This window comes from Saccostrea echinata, unplaced genomic scaffold (assembly GCF_033153115.1).
Source record: "Saccostrea echinata isolate AGI-Se365-2 ecotype Australia unplaced genomic scaffold, CSIRO_AGI_Sech_v1 ptg000081l, whole genome shotgun sequence".
In the NCBI taxonomy this organism is placed as follows: Eukaryota; Metazoa; Mollusca; class Bivalvia; order Ostreida; family Ostreidae; genus Saccostrea; species Saccostrea echinata.
In genome coordinates, this window is record NW_026889830.1 from 2,023,478 (window position 1) to 2,043,311 (window position 19,834).

Consider the following 19,834-nt stretch of genomic DNA (forward strand, 5'->3'; position numbering starts at 1 on the left):
TCATCTGTCACATAACTGAATATGCTTTTCCCATGACACACTAGATTGATGTGTGTCAGTTTTTCCCTGCACAAAGTTTCAAGTTTCATGAAAAATTCAAAACTAGCATCAGTCAAGTTTGTAAGACTTTCTCTTTCATTTTGTTTTCTTCTAGTTTCATGCAAACTTCCAATATCCTTAGTTGAATCCTTCAACTCATCATATGAAATACACAATGAATTTAAAATGTTCATTTGACTTTGAAGTTGTAATACTTTAGAATTGTCTCCCTCTGCAAATAAAGAATTTCTTGTTTTCACTGATAAGTTGTGTTTCAGTTTTGCTAGAACATATCCACTGATGTACCTGATTTTTCCTCTTGCAGGTGCTAGTAATTCTTCTGCTGACACTGAAGTGCTCTTAATAGATTCAGGATCTTGCAAGTCTAGATGTCCTGATAAATCTTCAAAAAACTTTCTTTCCAGATAAAATAAAAGTGTTGTCAGAAACTGAAATTGTGGGCCACTGTCCTTTATTGAATAAATATTAAGCATTGATATTACACTGTCTTTGTATTCATCAGAACTGAGGTATTTATTAAATCTAACAAAAAAATCATTTTGCTGTTTGGCAGAGTATGTCTTTTCACCTTCAGGTAGACAAATCAAACCTATGTCTTCAATGACTGAGGACTGCAATTGGTACCAATCATGGTAGATTTGAAAATTTTCCAGAATTCTCTGTTTAAAGGAAAACATCTCATTTTCCAAAGGTGTTCCAACAAATTCAGAAAAAACTGAATCTAGAGCTGTCTTTGCATTTGATGAAAATTCTTCTGTTATAATTTGTTGTTCAATGAGAGAGTCTAAAATTTCCAATTTCTCAATTTCACTATCTGAAAAATCAGAGTCAGATTCAAAATTTGCATCAATATTTCTATTTTCTGAAAAGTCAAAATCATTATCACCATCATCATCAGTATTAGAGTCTTCAGTTTTTTCACTTCTAATTCCCCTACAGCAAGACAAATCATTTTGCACATTGCCTATGGTAAAATTTTCATAAAGCCTTGTAACATGGAGTGGATGCTTACGACATAATGTTTTTTTGAAGTTAATTACTCGTAGACCCTCAACTTGCTGTGCACGTCCTACAGCAACACCAATTTGCCCTGGCTGATAACAGTTTTCACAATTTATGACAACATTCTTCAAGGTCATTCCTTGTGCTTTATGCACAGTTATAGCATATGCTAATTTCAATGGTAACTGAGTTCTTTTTGCAATGGTAATCTTATCCACAGGATCAAAAGTTGTAAAAACCACTGGCTTAACAGTCACAACAGTATTTCTTTTTTCAAAAACAAATTTCACATCAACAGAGTCAGACATGAGTTGAACGACAGTGCCACATAAGCCATTCACTAAAGAATCACTTAAATTTCTGACAAGCATCACTGGACAACCAACTTTAAGTCCTAAATTTTTGGGTGCTAGGAATTTGCTTAAATAGTGGTTTGATCCTTCATCTCTTGATTTGTAGAGTTTAAGTTCTCCTGGTAAATTTTGCAATTTGTTATAATTGAAAATGTCAACATCATAATTACGGGCAAAGAGATGAATACATTCTTCCTCACTGGGCAGTGGTCGGTCTAAAGACTTTAGGAAAGCTACACTTTCATCTGATGGATCTCCCATCTCAAGTTCATTTATGCATTTGATAAGTGTTGTGTCACTCTGTCTGTGAATTATGTTTAATTTTACTTTATGTGGGAAGCAGTTATTAAACCATGGTAGTTTGTAACAATGGTTACCTGGATCACCAATAATTTCATTAGCGACTGGGGGTAACTGATAAAAGTCACCAGCAAGAATGACTTGCATTCCCCCAAAATATCTGTCATTGTTTCTTATATTTCTACACAGCATTTCTAATTGATTAAATGTTTTGGCACTAATCATTGATATTTCATCAATTACAAGAAGATCTGTAATTTCAATATTATTTTTCACTTTCACAAAACGTTCGTCTGTTAAAACAAGGTGAATAAGTTCTTCGGTGACATGCCTTCCATCTTCTATTCCTGCCCATTTGTGTAATGTAACTGCCCCCAGATCACCGTAATGAGTCGCAGCTATTCCTGTGGAACATACGATGGCGACATGTTTTTCTTTACTATATTTTTTAACAATCCTCTTCACAAGAAATGTCTTTCCTGTACCTGCCTGACCACTAATAATCAAATTATGGCCATTTGAAAGACGAAATGCCAACTCCTGGTCTTCGTCAAACATTGTGAACTCTAAAACAGCTGACTTTCCGTCTTTCGCGGACTTTTTGTTTACATTTTTTCGTAATTCTCTTACCTTTTCATTGTTTCCATGTACACTCGGAACTTCTCAGTTAAGCAGCAGAGTTATCCTCCTTGCGATAGGTGACGTAATGCCTTCACTTCCGTTGGATAAGCTTTGATCAGTTCAAAAAACGATAACTTGTCGGTGAAAATCATGCCATTTGACCCAATAAATAAACTTATATTATTGTGACATGCAGATGTTTAGTGAAGGAAATATTTGGGACACGGCGTGATCAAACCGTTTTTACTGGTAAGTACCGTTTTATAGTACATTTTAAAAAAAATTCCTTGGTAGTGCCTCTCGGATGACAGACGAAGTTGGCAACCTTGTTGTTTTTTATATATAGAGTGGGGAATTTTTATAAAATGTTTGTTTTTCGTAATTTTTCGGGCTGATTGTATGGATTATATCACAAATATGTTACTAAAAGATAATTTATGAAAAAAAAGTCGAAAAGGCCCGGGGGTCTATATTGAGGGGGGGGGGGGAGTCCTGTCCTCAAGCACCTATGGTCTATTACGTACATTCAGACGTATTTTAGACGAAATGTCAGTTGAAGTGTAGACCGTCACCGGTTCGAGATTTACACGTTTTCCAGAATCAAAACATGAAGGCTTGCGAAGAGAAGTGGATGTAGGCGAAAGCCTGTCCACTTCTCTAAAGAGAATAATGCCTGCAGCTGCTTGGCAATGGACTTAAGCTAAAACCTTAAACTGGTCATTTATCCAGAAAATGCAGGTCTAGTGTGCATCCCTTCATGCATCATCATCAATGGTTCACGTTCGCCATAGGGTCACTTGGGAATGGATCTGCTCAAAAAGCTTAATTAACCTGGACAATCATTCGGAAAGCGGACTTCACATCCAGCAACCAAAGTAAGTCTGGTAAGTCAGTGATACACTAGATGAATCATTAATGCAAGTTCGCTCTATGATAGGCTTTAAACTAACCTGGAATGAACGTGCTCTAAAACCTTTCACTTGGTCACTTGTTCAGAAATATAAGTCAAATCCAGCATCGGAAGCAAGTCTGGAAGTACGCATACCTAGATGCATCATCCCTCAAAGTTTGGTCCAGGTAGAGCTTGAATTTACACTAGAATGAACCTGCTGTAAAATCTTTAACCTGATCACTCATAAGTCAAATCCCGCATCCGAAGCAAGTCTAATAGTGTGCATCCCTTGATGCATAATGCAGAAGTGAGACAAGAATTAGATAGATTACACGATCAGTATGTACTGGTTTCCGCTTAAAAGCAGGTAACAACGTTGTCTTTGTTTGTAAGGCTCATTATTTGAATTGTATTTTAGAGGAACTAGGATTTAATTCTGCAAGTGGTAATCCAACTAATACCTATAACTGCCTTTCTAAGGAGGAAATTCGTCAAAATCATATGTCAGTTTTAAATATTTTTAATATTCCAAAAAATCAAAATGAATTTGAATTATATGTACCATATCTATACTGGATTCCTAAACTCCATAAAAATCCTTACAAACAAAGATACATAGCGGGTTCCAGTAAATGTTCTACCAAGCCTCTTTCTTTACTCCTCACTTAAATATTTACAGCAGTGAAGGAGAAACTTCAGAGTACTGTACAATAGTATATTTGAGAAATGGTGTAAATCAGATGTAAATGCTTAAATATTCCACGGAACTTTTCAAAAATTTGAAATCACAAAATTTACTTACCTTGTCATTAGCCATTGGCAAAATTATTTTGTTAAAAACATCCTTATTGTACACACAAGTACTCTGAAGTTGATATTAAAAGATGCTCGAGTTTCTGATCGACAAAATCTATGTAGTTTTTGGAGATCAGGTCTTCCACCAATCTGTTGGAATTCCCAATGATACCAATTGCGCCCCCTTATTAGCAGACCTATAAAGCAGAACTTATTCAAAAACTTCTACATGAGAAGAAGAAAACAATTGTTGTGGCCTTCAACTAGACATTTAGATATATTGACGACGTATTATCAAATAACGATAGTAACTTCCACTCATATGTCGACTCGATATATCCAAATGAGCTTGAAATAAAAGATACCGCAGAGTCTGACACATCTGTTTCATAATTGGATATTTTACTAGAAAAAGACTTTAATGGTAATCTAACAACAAAGCTTTGTGATAAACGTGATGACTTCAATTTTCCAATCGTAAACTTCCCTTACTTTTATAGCAATATACCCTTATCATCTGCATATGGGGTTTTTGTCTCCCAGTTGATTCCATGCGCAAGAGCATGCTCTGCGTATGAACAATTTCTAAAACAAGGCAAGCTACTCTCAAACAAGTTGATGATACAAGGATATCAACAGTCTCGTTTGAAGTCATCATTTCGCAAGTATTATGGTCGATACAATGAGCTTGTCAGCAAATACATCAAATCATTGACTTAAATGCTGACAGACGCTTTTCATACTAATTGTTAGTTCATTATTTACACACTAAATTATCTACGGATTTTTCCTTTTTTCCGATTATGACAAGGAGCACAAGGCGGGTGTGATCGGTCAGCAGGGGATGCTCAGTCCTCAATGGCACCTGATCCCACCTCTGATGTTTTGGAGGCCTGTGTTTGCTCTGCTCCCGATTTGTATTGTTTAAATGAACGTTGCGCTGAAATTGAATACTGTTCGTTATTTCCATATTTCATTTGATGCAAAATCCATACAAGCTTTGCACACTTAGGGCTTGAAGTTACACTGGAATGAGCCTGCTCCAAATTTTAACCTGGTCATTCATTCAGAAAATGTAGGTCATATCCAGTATCCGAAGCAAGTCTGGTAGCGTTCATTCTTTGATAATAATCATTGCATATGTTTTCTAGGGAGGGCTTGAATTTTCATTGGAAAGAACTTGCTGTAAAAACTTTACCCTTGTCACTCATCCAGAAAATGTAGTCAAATCCAGCATCAGAAAGAAGTCTGATAATGTGCATTCCTAAAATTCTATTTTTTATGTTTTTAGAAATTATGTAAATGGTTAGTCGGGAAAAAAAATGAAAATTGATGTATAAATTTCAACACAATTTACTTAAAATGCAATTTTAACAAATATAAATTAAAATTTCTGAATGTAAACATTTTTATCCCCATTTTTTAAAGCCGATTCTGAGATCCATAAACCTCTCGTTTAAGTCTCAATTGACTTTGTGGGAGTAAATAGTCAGTTTATGAGATGTTTAAATTGCTGTTTAAACTCCCTGTCTTTACATCAACCTGCCCTGTGTTTCTGTAATGATTTAATTAATGATCGTTGAGTACCATGAACTGATTCTAATGTGTATCTTATTTTGTCTATCCTTTGCAGTTTCAGATTATATTATCAAACAATCATAGTAAATTAAGTGAAGGTTAAGACTTATTTCTCATTATGGTGACAATGCAGAATGAACTTGCGCGTCATCTGGTATGAAAAATGTGTCTAATCTTGTAGGCAGGTTTCATGGTGTTGCAATTTGAATAGAGTTTACAAGATTGTTAGGCCATTATTTAAACACTGAATTTTCTACTAATTTTCCGTGTGCCCGATCATGACAAGGAGCACAAGGCGGAGTGACCGGTCGACAGGGGATGATTACTCCTCTATGGCACCTGATCCCACCCCTGATGTTTTTAGAGGTCCGTGTTTGCTATGCTCCCGATTTGCATTGTTTGGACTTTTGAGGTCCATATTTTACGATAAAATATGCAAAAACAATTGATACGATTAATTGTTTGGAATTTCTTGCGGTTAATATATTGGCAATTCGTATTCGATTGCCATCCCTAATATTTATGTATATTTTGAAAGGAAAAAATGGTACATATATATGATTTTTAAAGTTAACTCTTATTTTTTCCACAGATATATATATACATCCCTCCCTATTACAACCCTGTCCCTCTTCTGGACTTCCCAATAGCTTAAAGATTTAAGGTGGCTTTTTTTTCCATATTGTCCTTTCTCCACTCTTTATCTAAGGAAATGTTTACTATGGACCTTCTTTTTGTCTCTTTTGGAATAAAATGCCAGATACTCAGTACATCTTACATACATGAGTATGAAAATCACGTATATAATTCATATAACTGTAACAGTTCCCAAACTGAAAACTATATAAAATTTAATGAAAATTAATCAAAATTTGGGAAATTAAGAAAATTGTTCTCAACTTGATACTCTCTTGTGATCACTCGGTGCGCAGTGAATTAAAATCGATGCTAGGTTTGAACTAAGCAAGATCGAAAAACGTCACTTTATGACAGGGTGGAGTTTGCTGTACCCTTCTTTTCTGAATGAAGACCTCTGGTGTGCTAGATTGTCAATAATAAAAAAAATTACAAATAGCATCACTTACCCATTTAAAAAGTACGTAAATTCATGAATACTAAACAAGAGATATTTACAAATTGTGCATCTACACAAATTTTTATCTAAGCACATTCAACAACTCTGTCACTGCATTTGTTCACACATAGATTCACACACTGTCACCGGGAAATGACCGTATATAGTTAATTCTTTAAATATTTTACATCTAAGAATGAAAAAACGCAAAAAACTAGGACAGAAATGAAGAATATGTGCATGCCAGTTCCGTCTCTGCAATTCAAATACAAATTGTCCATCGAAAATCAAAACGCATTAACTTTATCATCCCACATACTTTGTATGTTTTCCTTGAGCTAAAAGAGATCCGTCGTTTTTCAATTTAATGTCAACTGAACAAAATGCCAGAGTCTTTCCTATCTTAAGCGTATCAGCATCAATCACAATGTCCTCTCCAACTTTTACTGGTTTCATAAATCTGTAAAGTAGAAATGTCTTCAAATATGAGTTTCTGTCGTTTTTTTTTTTAAAAAAACAATAATCATATATACTAATAATTGTGTAAACTTGATCAGTAGTAAAGATTTTCAAGTAGGCAAAGTAAAAATATTTAAAGATATACCAAACAATACACTTTACTACTATAAAAAAGCATGTCTTAGTGCGTGCCAAATTTTGCTTTTATTAACTTGAAATTCAATGGTAGGACATTTTCCACAATAATGAATTAAAATATTTGGCAATCTTATAACTGTGTGTAGTATTGAAAAAATTGATTTAAGTGAAAAAGTTCACTAAAAATTAATTGTAAACATAGTTTTATATCAATGCTTCTTTAAAATATGTTACCTCCAATTAATCTGAGAGGACAGTATATACATGTATTTGAACGATAAAGACATGGGAAAGAAAGTACAAAATTTCAATCCTTCTCGTGTGATTCTAATGATTGTGAATTGTAGTCTTTTTTCCACAATTTTAACATAAATGGTACTGGTAAATGCATGCAAAAACCGGTGCTTTAATGGAGAAAATGCTGTTATAGCTAAACTTTGGAGGTTGATTTCAAAGTGGCGCATAATAAATTTTAGGTTCAAAATGCATATTATCAAATTTATTCAAATCATGACTTCATGGGGTAGGGTGGGGCCACCAGAGTTGGATTCAGGTGCCTTGTTTACAAATACAACCATTTTGACTGACATATTTCATATCAACTGTTAGGCCATTTTTTTAAAACTAAATTTGACAACGGATTGTTTCGTCTACCCGATCAAAACACAGGGCTCACGGCGGTTGTGTCCGGTCGATAGGGAATGCTTACTCCTCCTAGGCTCCTGATCCCACCTATGATGTTTTCAGGGGTCCAAGTTCTTGTCCTGTTCATGGTTCGTATCTTGTTTTTTGTCTCCCTGTTCACAGTTTGTACTGTTTTAGGTTTTATGATATCATTGTTCGTTGTCTTTACCGTTATAAAATTCGTGATGTAGTGACATTTGTCTGTTCATAGATGTAAATTGCAGCGGATTTCTGGGCCATCTTGTGTGACATGTTATCAGAAATTTGAGAATAAGGAGACTCGAAGTGGAAGAAATACGAGAGTTCCTAGCAGAAATATCATCTAAGTAGGTCTTTAGAAAGAAAGAAGACGTTTTACTGCTTAAGTGGAAAATAGTCATGTGTTTCATCTGTAAATGTGTTGAATTGCAAGAGATTTCTTTTTTTACTTCATGTGATGTTGGATAATTCGGGTATTTTACATCAGTTGCTGGAACATAATTTATATTGAGACATCAGTGCCTGGTTAAGCATGATCATCTGATTCGACAAACATTAGAAATCTATGGAACGCCATAGCTGCCTTATGTGGTTATTTCATGAGAAGGTGGTGCTTTTTTATGTTATGCTGTGGTTATTTCATGTGAAGATGGTGCTTTATTATGTTATGCTGTGGTTATTTCATGTGAATATGGTGCTTTATTATGTTACGTGGTGGTTATATCAGGTGAAGGTGGTGCTTTTTTATGTTATGCTGTTTCAAAACCACATGAAAAACAACCATCACATGAAAAATCACCTTCACATGAAAAACCACCATCACATAAAAAACCACCTTCACATAAAAAACCACCTTCACATGGAAAACCACCTTCACATGAAATAACCACAGCATAACATAATAAAGCACCACCTTCACATGAAATAACCACAGCATAACATAATAAAGCACCACCTTCACATGAAATAACCACAGCATAACATAATAAAGCACCACCTTAACATGAAATAACCACAGCATAACATAATAAAGCACCACCTTAACATGAAATAACCACATAAGGCAGCTATGGCGTTCCATAGAAATCCCACAAAAACAGTCAAGAAAGGACGACTTCAGCATCACCAGATCCTTATTAGTCCATGATTTGAACTTAAACCTCTTACACGCAAGACAAATAAATATTTTCTTTATAAAGGTCAAAAATGGAATATCTAAGTAATTTTTAACCACTTCTTTAATTGGGCATTCTGGTTTAATTGCTGAAATGACAGTTCTTGGCTATTTTCCTGACACGCTACATAGTAAAAGGACTCATGAGGGATGTCAAACTGTAAGCGGCCTAATTTTGTGATGATTTAGTATACTATGAATCTTAATTACTTTCATCAAAATAAGATATGCTTACGTACGAAACATTAAGGTCAACGCTCACTCCGGGCACCTGTCGCTGGGAAGTCATTAAAGCCCAAGTTGACACAGCATCCACCAGCGTGGCAGTCACATCCCCATGCAGCGTCCCTCCCGCATTCTGGTGTTCTTCCTTTATTTTCATTTCACATATACATTTTCCTTCTCCTCCGCTAACAACTCGAATCTTTACAAGAAAAATGCAAGTGTTTAAACACACTTTTGCTGTTATTAAAAAATGACAATGTATCTGAAGTCCTCAATACATTGTAATAAAATCATATATATACGAGGGGTTATCAAAAAGTTCGTGGACTAGCGCCATAAAGTTAAAACCGCTTTAGGTACATCAATGAAATTTAACACATATAGTGAGCATCATCTTTTCTATCTATAGAATTAACCATAAATCATAATTTTTATTTTTTAATAAATTGTTAATATTTTTGTAAGCAATGGTATGTCCAGGCGGCGCAACAACCTCAAATATGACGTTTTTTCTACCTGAGTGTAACTGAGAAAATCTTTTGATATGAGCATTTGTCATCAAAAAATCCCGTTATTTCAGGCATGTTGTACAACACAGTTGTTCCGTAAAATTTGCAATTTTTACCCCATTCTTTAAGTTCTATGAAATTTTATCGTAAATTTTATATGGAGTTTTAAAAAAATTAAGGGCTTGAAAATGACGTCATAAAGGGGGAGGGGTTTCTTTTTCCTGCATTCTATAAAGTTTCGCACCTGGAAAAACTGGTATAGACCTAGGGGATGTTTAAACGGGCTACAGAAAAAGAAAATGCATCCAGAGTACTTGTTTTAAATGCCCAAAAGATTCAGAGAGATGAAAGATGCTCAGTTAATGTCGATTTGTAGTAAGGGGGTCAAAAGTCAGTCACGTCGAAAAGTGACGTTGATCATGTTTGGTAGAAATTGAACTCCAACAAGCTGAGTATTCTGGCATAATCAAGTGAGGATATTTCCCTATGTATAGATCCATTTACAATATTATATGCATTGAAAGTAGCTGTTCATAACATTGTAAAGTCATATAAACAAGACGAGCTTAAGTCCTTACTTAACTCCAGGTAATCTCATTAAGATAAGTGTATGAGATAAAGAGAGAGCGGACATTGAGAAACAATGACATTGTCGGACGTCAGGAAACTAAACGGCGACAGCGCCGGGTGATCATACATGTATAATGTCTTTTTTTATTTTACAATAATTTGGAAAACTATCAACGTATCAAGCTAAAATTTTCAACATTTCTTAAACTTTTGTTGTTTTATGTTTCTTACAAATTTTATAAGCACAGACTACATAGTATTAATTTTACTGCATCAGTTCACAAACTTTTTGATAACCCCTTGTACATGCATTAAATACATGTATATACATTATACATTTATTGACTGGGCATATTTGCTAGCCTAGGATTTCTGATCCGCTACTCTCCTCAAAAACCTTTGGCCTATGGTACTATCAAAAGTCTGGATTTTTTTTCCGAGTAGTGATTGGAGTAAATTAATGTAGTACGACCAATCAGCAAATGCTTATTTAAATGACTTTATCTCGGTTCGGGATAAATCTGGACTGCATGGTATCTTGCTACATAAAAAAGGGGAGTTGACGGTAGAAAACTTGAAGTTATCGGGTTTGTCATAAAGTTTTGTGTTAGTTTGCTATTAATGTCTTTTTCTAGAAAATTATCCAAATATGAAACAGATATGTCAGACTCTTAGGTGTCCTTTCGAGTCAAAGGGATATATCGAATCAACGTAGGAATGAAAGTTAAATATTGTTAATTGATAAAACGTCATCGATCTATCTAAATGTCGAAAGTAATGAAGTTGGTGTTCCCAAAATTTATGTGTGACGTCACTTCTCTCCATGTACTCTGTCAGGAATAAATGTCTTTCACAATGTTTTTTTTTTTGTTTGGTTGGTTGGTTGGATGGGTGGGTTTTGTGTGTGTGTGTGTGTGTCTTTCCCCCTAATAATTTTTAGATAAATGGAGTATTTTCCCCCTAATAATTTTTAGATAAATGGAGTATTTTATCAAATCAATACAAGCGTTTAATTTAAGTAGGAATAAAATATTTTAAGTGAACAGTGACTGTTCATTTTAACAAGGATAATAATTTAGATACGGCTTGCTTTCTCCTCTGCTGTATTACTGGCATTGAAGAAATTTGCATTTACCAAAATCTAACTAACAATTAAATACGAGGGTCTTTAAATACATAATGCAACAAACAGTATATCATAGTAAATGTAGATCTATTTAATTTTATTTTTTCACAGTTGAAATGTTTGAGAGCTCCTAATCACAGGAAACCCCATGCTTTTTCCTATTGTCGTCGGAAAGAAATTCACTTTTAAAGTAAGCATGGTCACTACACTGAGCTGAAAACTGTTTAAAATGATCTCTGCCAAGAAGATGAAAATGAGAGCGTTTGTGAAAACTGTGCTTCTTTACATAAATCGCCGAAGAACTCATATTAAAGATATGATTTTTGTATGTGAAAAGAATAGTCTTTAACGCTGTATAATTTTCAGATTGATTCAGAAACTCAAAGTAAAAAAGGAGAGTTAAAATATAAAAGTCAAACTGTCGACTGAAATTTGTAGGGACACCAAAAATTATCGATGCAATGTGCAACATGATATCTGAAAATGTCAGATTTAAATCCAAAGACATTGTTAGAACGCTAAGCATTTCATCGTCACAACATTTTATAGAATTCTGACAACGGAAATGAGTATAATAATATTTCTATTAGATATGTGCATTATTTTCTTAAAGTTGCCTTAGAGAAATATACGCATTTATGTGCCAACGGTGTACCTAAAAACAAATATTTTACCAAAATAGATTTGTTAAATTTACGTGATGGATGACAAAACGTGGGTGCACTTTTTGTAGCCAAAAAGGAAGATCAATAATAAAATGTGGAATCAAAGAAAAAGCTATCGTTCTTATTATTATAAAGAGAGACAAGAGCTCCAAGCATGTTTTGTTAGTTTTCATTTTTTTTCAAGAGGTCCAGTAAAACATGTAGATACACCCAAAGGAAGGACCATTAATAATAACTTTTATGTTCGAATTGCACTGAGGAAAGATGAACAGATTTCCTGCAAAGGAAATCCAAATACTGCCCCCAGGGTAATTTTCTTGCACCTGGCAACGCTGCTGCAAATAAGCACAGAGAAATAAATGAAATTCTGAAGAAAAGGAAGTTTACAGAGCTTTGCCATCCCCCAATTCGCTAGATCTCAGCCATTGTGAGATCTTTTTATTCTAAAAATGCATGCAAACAATCAAAGGAAGATTGTACAAAATTAGAGCAAATTGCATTAGACCTAAAGGATTTCAAAGTTTGTGACGCTGACGCTTTGCTTGTCGAGAAGTTTAAATACTAGTACTACGTCACATTGTTACCACATCAAAGGAAGTAACCGAGATCACTTCTCTTCCACGCTAAAGTCGGTCAACTGCAATACAGATCGCCGACGTTTAACGGGTTCATAAAAGGGGACAAACAGTCCAACCGTCTTTTTATCGAATATTTCTTGCACAAATCTTAAACAATTGAAAATAGAGCAGTATGCATTTTTTAGAGTACATAATAAATTGAAGTTGAGGTGATTATTTTATTCCATAACATATTTTACCTTTTTCATATTTGCGTATAAAAAGTAGTGCATGATTAACTGGATTTATCAGTCATGCGTATCAATCCAGGTCATGCATTCTGAGATTGTAGCAATTTATTACAAATTACTGCTGAAAAGCCCACTCTGTACGCATATATTCGAAAGAGATAGTAAAGAGGGAAGGCGTGTACATTTACGTTCAAATTTTATCCATTGAAGTTCAATACATACATTTTGTATTCAAAGTATAAATAATACCGAAGGACAGAATGTAAAGCCTATATTTAAATGCACCTCTTGATTCTGAGAAAGGGACCTGGAGGATTTTGGAAAAAGATAAGATGTCCTCGAAAATATTGAAAATAAATAATCTGTCCTCGACCGGCAAAATAAATCTGTCCTTGACTAGTACTTCTACCCCCCCCCCCCCCGAAATAGAGTTTCCCTTTTTAGTTTACTTGTCAACCTTATTTCAGAGTAGAAGAAAAGAAGAAAATAAATAATCTGTCCTTGACTGCTATAATGGTGTGACTCTTGCCAGCTCCCTCCTTCAAAATCAAATGGTCATCCCCTAATTGGACAAGCAGTGTATGCATGTATTTTCTCAAGATGTATGGTTTGGTTTGAACATATTTTATTGTACTTTCTAATTACAAAGGGATTGGGCAAAAGTTCTAAAAACTTATTATGCCCTCTCCCTCAAGATGTATGTATTATATAGGCTATAACAAGGAACAACCGTCTCTATTTCCTTTTTTCCTTTCATTTTTCCCACATCCCTCCTCTAATCTACTTTTTAAAACCACCATTCATTCCAGATACGTAGCTTTTTTATTGCAAAGAATAGTAAAGACATAGCTGTCCAAAAAAAGCCTAGAAATACTTTGACAAGCTCAAAAAGTAGAACAATAGTTATCATCATAAATAAATTTTAAAAATATGAAATTTCAAAGAACTCAAAATTAAGAATTGGGCGGAGAAGGGGTGTCTTTTCTCATATTCGTCACTTTTTAGGCACAATAACATGGAAGAGCTTACATTGGACTGTAAAGAAAAGTTGGGGAGAGGGTTCTGGTGCAACAGGCCTCCGAATGAAAATTTCAATACATAAAAAAATTATAACAGTAAAAAAAATTGTGAAAGGGGGGGGCTAAAGAAAACTGCCATTCAGAGTTTCATAAAAAAGTGGCCGGGAGGGGTTTCTTATATTATGTGCCCGTTAACATACTTGAAGGGATAAAAACGAATCGGATTGAAATGAGAGCCCCACCCCCCCCCACCCCCCCCCCACTTTTTGTCGCCAGTTACTCGAGTCTATGCTGTATGTAACATATCAAAGATGTGGAATAATATCAATTGGTTTTTATAGTTTAATTGAGTTAAAACAATACTCCATTTCAAGTACGAAATGGTGACAAATATTTAGGAAGCCATATTCTCTAAACGTCGTATTAGTTAATTCAAACATAAGTAAGAAAACACGCATAAGATCTAAGAAAACAAATTGCATCGCATAATTATTAAACACTGTAAACACGCATAATTATCAAACAGTGTATCATTAAACATTGCATAATACAGATCCGCTTTTTATTTGGTTTAGTATATAAATTTAATAACTCAGCAAATTCTAGGAGGGGGGGGGGTCCGGACCACTTCCGACCCCCCTCTAGATCCGCGCATGATAAGGTTGTTTGGGGTATACATGTAGATCTCTATATTCAGTTCTTAAGTCCTTCAGTTCATGGTTTAATACATACACGAAATATATTTTTTCAAAGAAAAATCATTTTTTTCAACAGTGATTTGAAACAAACTACTACAATCCCAGAATGACCAGGACTGATACGGACACATCCAGCTTGATCAGGCACAACATTTTATGTGGCATTACTTCAATTATTATGGAATCTAAAAAAGGCATACTGCTCTATTTTCAATTGTTTAAGATTTGTGCAGGAAATATTCAATAAAAGGACGGCTGGACTGTCAGTCCCCTTTTATAAACCCGTTATACGTCGGCGATGTGTATTGCAGTTGACCGACTTTAGCGTGGAAGAGAAGTGATCTCGGTTACTTCCTTTGATGTGGTAACAATGTGACGTAGTATTTAAACTTCTCGACAAGCAAAGCGTCATCACGTCACAAACAGTGAAATCCTTTAGGTCTAATGCAATTTGCTCTAGATATGTCATGGGAAGTGATATTCATCAGTGCCTTTGGGGTATCCTTAAAAATGGGTATGCTGAGGTTTTTTGGTCATGGGTACAAAGACTTAAGACATGTCTAAAGGATAACAGGAAATGCATTGAGAGATTGAAAATGTTTAGAATATTGCACACTTTTCTTACTTTTTTATGACCGATTGCATTATTTATTGAACGACCCTCGTAAGCAAGTATATTCTATATTGTACTCGCTAATATACTAAATAGTATTATAATGTGATTCGTGGCACGATAGACAACATTCGTATTATAAACAATTCATTAGAATCTGAAATTCCGGGTCAAGAAAATATCGTCATTGTTATTCGAATTATGCATATTTCAATGTAGAGAGAACAAAAACGTACATGTTCAATACTTCCATGCATTTTATCTATTTTCAACAGAAAAATAACTCTGTGGACGATCGAAACAATACATATTTACTGTGTGAGCTCTGTGAGGTGAGGTGCTTAAAGCGAAGGTGGATTTTAAGCGAAACAATATCTTCTTACATGTTCCTCTAAATTTATGAATGTGTAACTTCACTTCATGAACATATCGTCAGAAAGGATTTTCAAAATATGCCTGCAGGAATTAAGATTTTGTAAATTTACAGCCATGCTAATGCAAGTCTAGAAAATTTGAGTAAAAGAGCCTTAAACAGTAAACTAAATATATCCCAAGGAGGCGTTTACTGTTGGTGATAATATACACCGTGTCTTACCGGGGAGTCGCAAAAAAAAAAAAGGAATATAAACGCCAGGGGAATCGAAGTCCTTTGCTTCAAAATCGGTCGAAATCACGTTACATATTTTTCTTATTCAAAAAAATAAAAACCCATACCTAATAATTCACAATATTTCCAGTGGAAATCTACAACATTCAATACCCTATTCCAAAAGCGAAACTTTGTCACTGCGAGGTAGAATACAAAGTAGGAACTAAATGTATTTTCAATACTGTAGGAACACCAAAATGTATATTGTTTTAGCTCAATTTAATGTTTAAAATTGTCATTTTTCCCCTCGCAATATTCATTTGCATTATTTAACATTCCAAAACTCCATAAAAATCCTTACAAACAAAGGTACATAGCGGGTTCCAGTAAATGTTCCACCAAACCTCTTTCTTTACACCTCACTAAAATATTTACAGCAGTGAAGGAGAAACTTCAGGAGTACTGTACAACAGTATATTCGAGAAGTGGTGTAAATCAGATGTGGATTCATAAAAACTCCAAGGAACTTTTAGAAAATTTGAAATCACAAGATTTTTACAAAATCAATAACATCAAAACGTACGACTTTTCAACTAGTATACTTACCTTGTCATTGGTCATTTGCAAAATTATTTTGTTAAAAAGCATTCTGCATTCTGTACACACTGATTGACAATATATATGTAGTTTTTGGAGATCAGGTCTTTCAACAATCTATTGGAATTCCCATGGGTACCAATTGCGCCTCCTTGTTAGCAGACCTATTTTTGTATCATATCAATGCAGAATTTATTCAGAAATTTCTACATGAGAAGAAGAAAATACTTGCTGTGGCCTTCAACTCGACATTTAGATATATCGACGACGTATTATCAATGAACGATAGTACTTCTATTAAATTCATATGTCGACTCGATATATCCCAGTGAGCTTGAAATAAAAGAATCCAAGCTAGAGTCTGATACATCTGTTTCATATTTGGGATTTTACTAGAAAAAGACTTTAATGGTAACCAAACAACAAAGCTTTATATTAAACGTGATGACTTCAATTTTCAATCGTCAACTTCCCTTACTTATGTAGCAATATACTTTTATCATCTGCATATGGGGTTTTTGTCTCCAAGTTGATTCGATACGAGGCAAGCTATTGACAAACAGGTTGATGAAATAAGGATATCAACAGTCTCTCTTGAAATCATCATTAAGTCAAATGCTGGCTGACATTTTTTTATACTAATTGTTAGGACATTATTTACACACTGAATTGTCTAAAAAAAAAAGTGGGGTAGATCCGTTACGTATTTTGACCTTTGATATCCATTTATGACCTTGAAAATCAATCAATTAGTTATGTCTTTTTGAAAATTTAGATAAGTACGCTAAAAACACAGAAGTCCTTGTATCTCTGAGAAAATTCGAACAAAATTTAAGTCCACATGTAAAAGCACCGAGGAGCTTCGAAAGAAAAATCAAACAGTTTAACATTAGATCAAACACACTTATATACTTACACCTTGTAAGACATTTTCAAACGTTTTAGCTTCTGTTCTGAACTTTACCATTTGTTTTAAAAACTCAAGTCCATTGCGAGCAGTTGACATATTTCGTTAAATTACAATCAATTCCGAAATAATTATAATAAGATTGGGATCGGGCTCAGCTTTATTTCCATCTTGTCACATGACCTCAAGATGGCAGAGAGTGATATTCTTTTCAAAACATTTGTTGTCCGAAATGTTTTACCGATTTGTGCCATTATAATAGGGTTATATATACTTAAAAGGAACAAGAAAAAAGTTAATGGTATAGTGTCAGCGTATTTACTCAATAGATTTGTACCATCTGCAAATAAGGCAACAAAACGAGAAAAAGAGAAACTTTTTGCAGAATTATTTGATCAACAACGCGGTATTGACAGCGATTTAATGATACTAGAAATTGGTGCAGGAGGTGGAGCCAATTTTGAGTTTTATCCTCCAAATAGCGCTATTACTTGTTTAGACCCAAATCGGTATTTTAATGAATATCTTTTGGAAAATTCAAAGAAATATGGAGTGCATGTGAAGTTTTTGAAAGGTTTTGCTGAAAAAATGGATGATTTAGAAAGTGACATATTTGATGCCGTCGTTTGCACTTTTGTACTTTGCACTGTTGATACCACAAAGTCTTTACAGGAAGTAAGAAGAGTTCTGAAACCGGTGAATAATATCTTATTAAATAATTTAAAAATGTGCATGATCAGTTTTTCACTTGAAACAACCATCATGGAGAGTACTGAATATATTGATACACCTGTGGATCTGTAGGTCATGGTCTAAAAAAATTTTGATGGACAAGCAAGTAATTGTGAAGCTTTCAGAAGCCTGTTTTGTAATTAAACTTTCCTTTTAAGCTTTATTTTGTTTTGTTCTTAGCATGTGACCAGTTTTATTTACTTTGAAGCAAATAATTCAGTGTCATTTACATTATAAATGATCACCATTTGCATTTTAAACTTTTCATGCTCTTGATACTATATTTCCTAAATATCAACATTTTAACTCTGCATCAGTAAAATTATTGTTTATAATTTCAGGGTGGGAAATTTTATTTCTTGGAACATGTTGCAGCAGAAAAAGGATCATTTTTAAGCTGTATTCAGAGGCTTCTGAATCCAGTTTGGAGGAGGATTCTGGGTGGATGTCAGATTATAAAGGATTCAGGGGAAAGTGTGAAAATGGCTGGATTCAGTAATACACATATCACACCATTCAGTGGAAAGTTTCCTTTTGTGTTTGTTGTCAGACCTTTGTGTATGGGTATAGCAACAAAGTGATCATTTTTCTCATGTATGTTCATGTCTATATGAGATTTTTATTAGCTGCTTTTAATATATGTATATATTCCTGAAAGATGCAGATTCATATGAATACTTAAAAAGTTGCTTGTGTAAATCACCTTAATTAGTTTGTTTAAAATACATCCATGCATTTAAAAAGATCTGTGAGTATTTTTCTTCTTTCTTATCAGGAACTAAACTCTCAGAATAACCAATCTGAATGCAGTAAGCAAAGACCTGATATTATTTATAATTTATGAAACAAATTTATCAGCAAAGGAAGTTTGTTAAAAGTCTTTTATTATGTAATTTCTTAACTATAAACATTAATTATGAGTCATTCATTCTCATATATTTGTCATTCAATTCTCATACACAGATATTTGATGTTTTCAAGTGAATTTATGAGAAAAAAAAATCATCTCTAGCCATGTGCTAACTTGATTTCTTTTGTCCAAAGATAGCTTGTGGATTGAAACACCATTTTTCCTATAGTTTTTAGCTCACCTGAGCTGAAAGCTCAAGTGAGCTTTTCTGATCACCTATTGTCCGTCGTCCGTCCGTCTGTAAACTTTTCACATTTTCAGCTTCTTCTCAGGAACCACTGGGCCAATTTTAACCAAAGTTGGTACAAAGCATCCATGGGTGAAGGGGAGTTTAAATTGTCAAAATAAAGGGCCAAGCCCCCTTCAAAGGGGATATAATTAAGAAAAGACAAAAATAGGGTGGGGTCTTTAAAAAACCTTCTTCTCAAGAATCACTGGGCCAGAAAAGCTTAAACTTATATGGAAGCATCTTGGGGTAGTGTAGATTCTAAAATGTTAAAATCATGACCCTCGGGGGTAGGATGGGGCTACAATGTGGAATCAAAGTTTTACATTGAAATATATAGGAAAAATCTTTAAAAATCTTCTTCGCAAGAACCACTATGCCAGAGAAGCTGAAACTTATATGGATGCATCCTGGGGTAGTGTAGATTCTAAATTGTTCAAATCACGACCCCTGGGAGTAGTGTGGGGCACAATACTTATTACAAGGGAGAAAATCTGGTGAAGAACAACAGGGCCAAAGATACTTAGGTG

General features: G+C 34.4%; 3 protein-coding genes across 3 annotated transcripts; 1 reads left to right on the top strand and 2 right to left on the bottom strand.

Annotated features, from left to right (window-relative positions):
* Positions 1 to 2,273, bottom strand: LOC133176770 (uncharacterized). The gene is made up of 2 exons (XM_061311841.1): positions 255 to 2,273; positions 1 to 66 (listed from the first exon to the last, which is right to left on the bottom strand). The coding sequence occupies exons 1-2, from the start codon at positions 2,271 to 2,273 to the stop codon at positions 1 to 3; spliced, it is 2,085 nt and encodes a 694-aa protein (XP_061167825.1).
* A 4,404-nt stretch (positions 2,274 to 6,677) lies between these two features.
* Positions 6,678 to 17,568, bottom strand: LOC133176747 (acyl-coenzyme A thioesterase 13-like). The gene is made up of 3 exons (XM_061311818.1): positions 17,446 to 17,568; positions 9,350 to 9,534; positions 6,678 to 7,136 (listed from the first exon to the last, which is right to left on the bottom strand). The coding sequence occupies exons 1-3, from the start codon at positions 17,533 to 17,535 to the stop codon at positions 6,983 to 6,985; spliced, it is 429 nt and encodes a 142-aa protein (XP_061167802.1). The 5' UTR covers positions 17,536 to 17,568; the 3' UTR covers positions 6,678 to 6,982.
* A 52-nt stretch (positions 17,569 to 17,620) lies between these two features.
* On the top strand, positions 17,621 to 19,124 carry LOC133176746 (thiol S-methyltransferase TMT1B-like). Its single transcript, XM_061311816.1, has 2 exons — positions 17,621 to 18,132; positions 18,510 to 19,124. The coding sequence occupies exons 1-2, from the start codon at positions 17,626 to 17,628 to the stop codon at positions 18,747 to 18,749; spliced, it is 747 nt and encodes a 248-aa protein (XP_061167800.1). The 5' UTR covers positions 17,621 to 17,625; the 3' UTR covers positions 18,750 to 19,124.
* The last annotated feature ends 710 nt before the right edge of the window (positions 19,125 to 19,834 follow it).

What these genes read in the sequence shown, in the direction of transcription:
- LOC133176770 (XM_061311841.1), bottom strand. Translation starts at nt 2,273, where the DNA reads ATGTTTGACGAAGACCAGGAGTTGGCATTTCGTCTTTCAAATGGCCAT. An exon ending in CAGAGGGAGACAATTCTAAA is followed by an intron (nt 67 to 254) that starts GTATTACAACTT and finishes AACTTTGTGCAG; the next exon opens with GGAAAAACTGACACACATCA.
- LOC133176747 (XM_061311818.1), bottom strand. Translation starts at nt 17,535, where the DNA reads ATGTCAACTGCTCGCAATGGACTTGAGTTTTTAAAACAAATGGTAAAG. An exon ending in TTGAAAATGTCTTACAAGGT is followed by an intron (nt 9,535 to 17,445) that starts GTAAGTATATAA and finishes TTTCTTGTAAAG; the next exon opens with ATTCGAGTTGTTAGCGGAGG. An exon ending in AGCGTTGACCTTAATGTTTC is followed by an intron (nt 7,137 to 9,349) that starts GTACGTAAGCAT and finishes TCTACTTTACAG; the next exon opens with ATTTATGAAACCAGTAAAAG.
- LOC133176746 (XM_061311816.1), top strand. Translation starts at nt 17,626, where the DNA reads ATGGCAGAGAGTGATATTCTTTTCAAAACATTTGTTGTCCGAAATGTT. An exon ending in TAAGAAGAGTTCTGAAACCG is followed by an intron (nt 18,133 to 18,509) that starts GTGAATAATATC and finishes TTATAATTTCAG; the next exon opens with GGTGGGAAATTTTATTTCTT.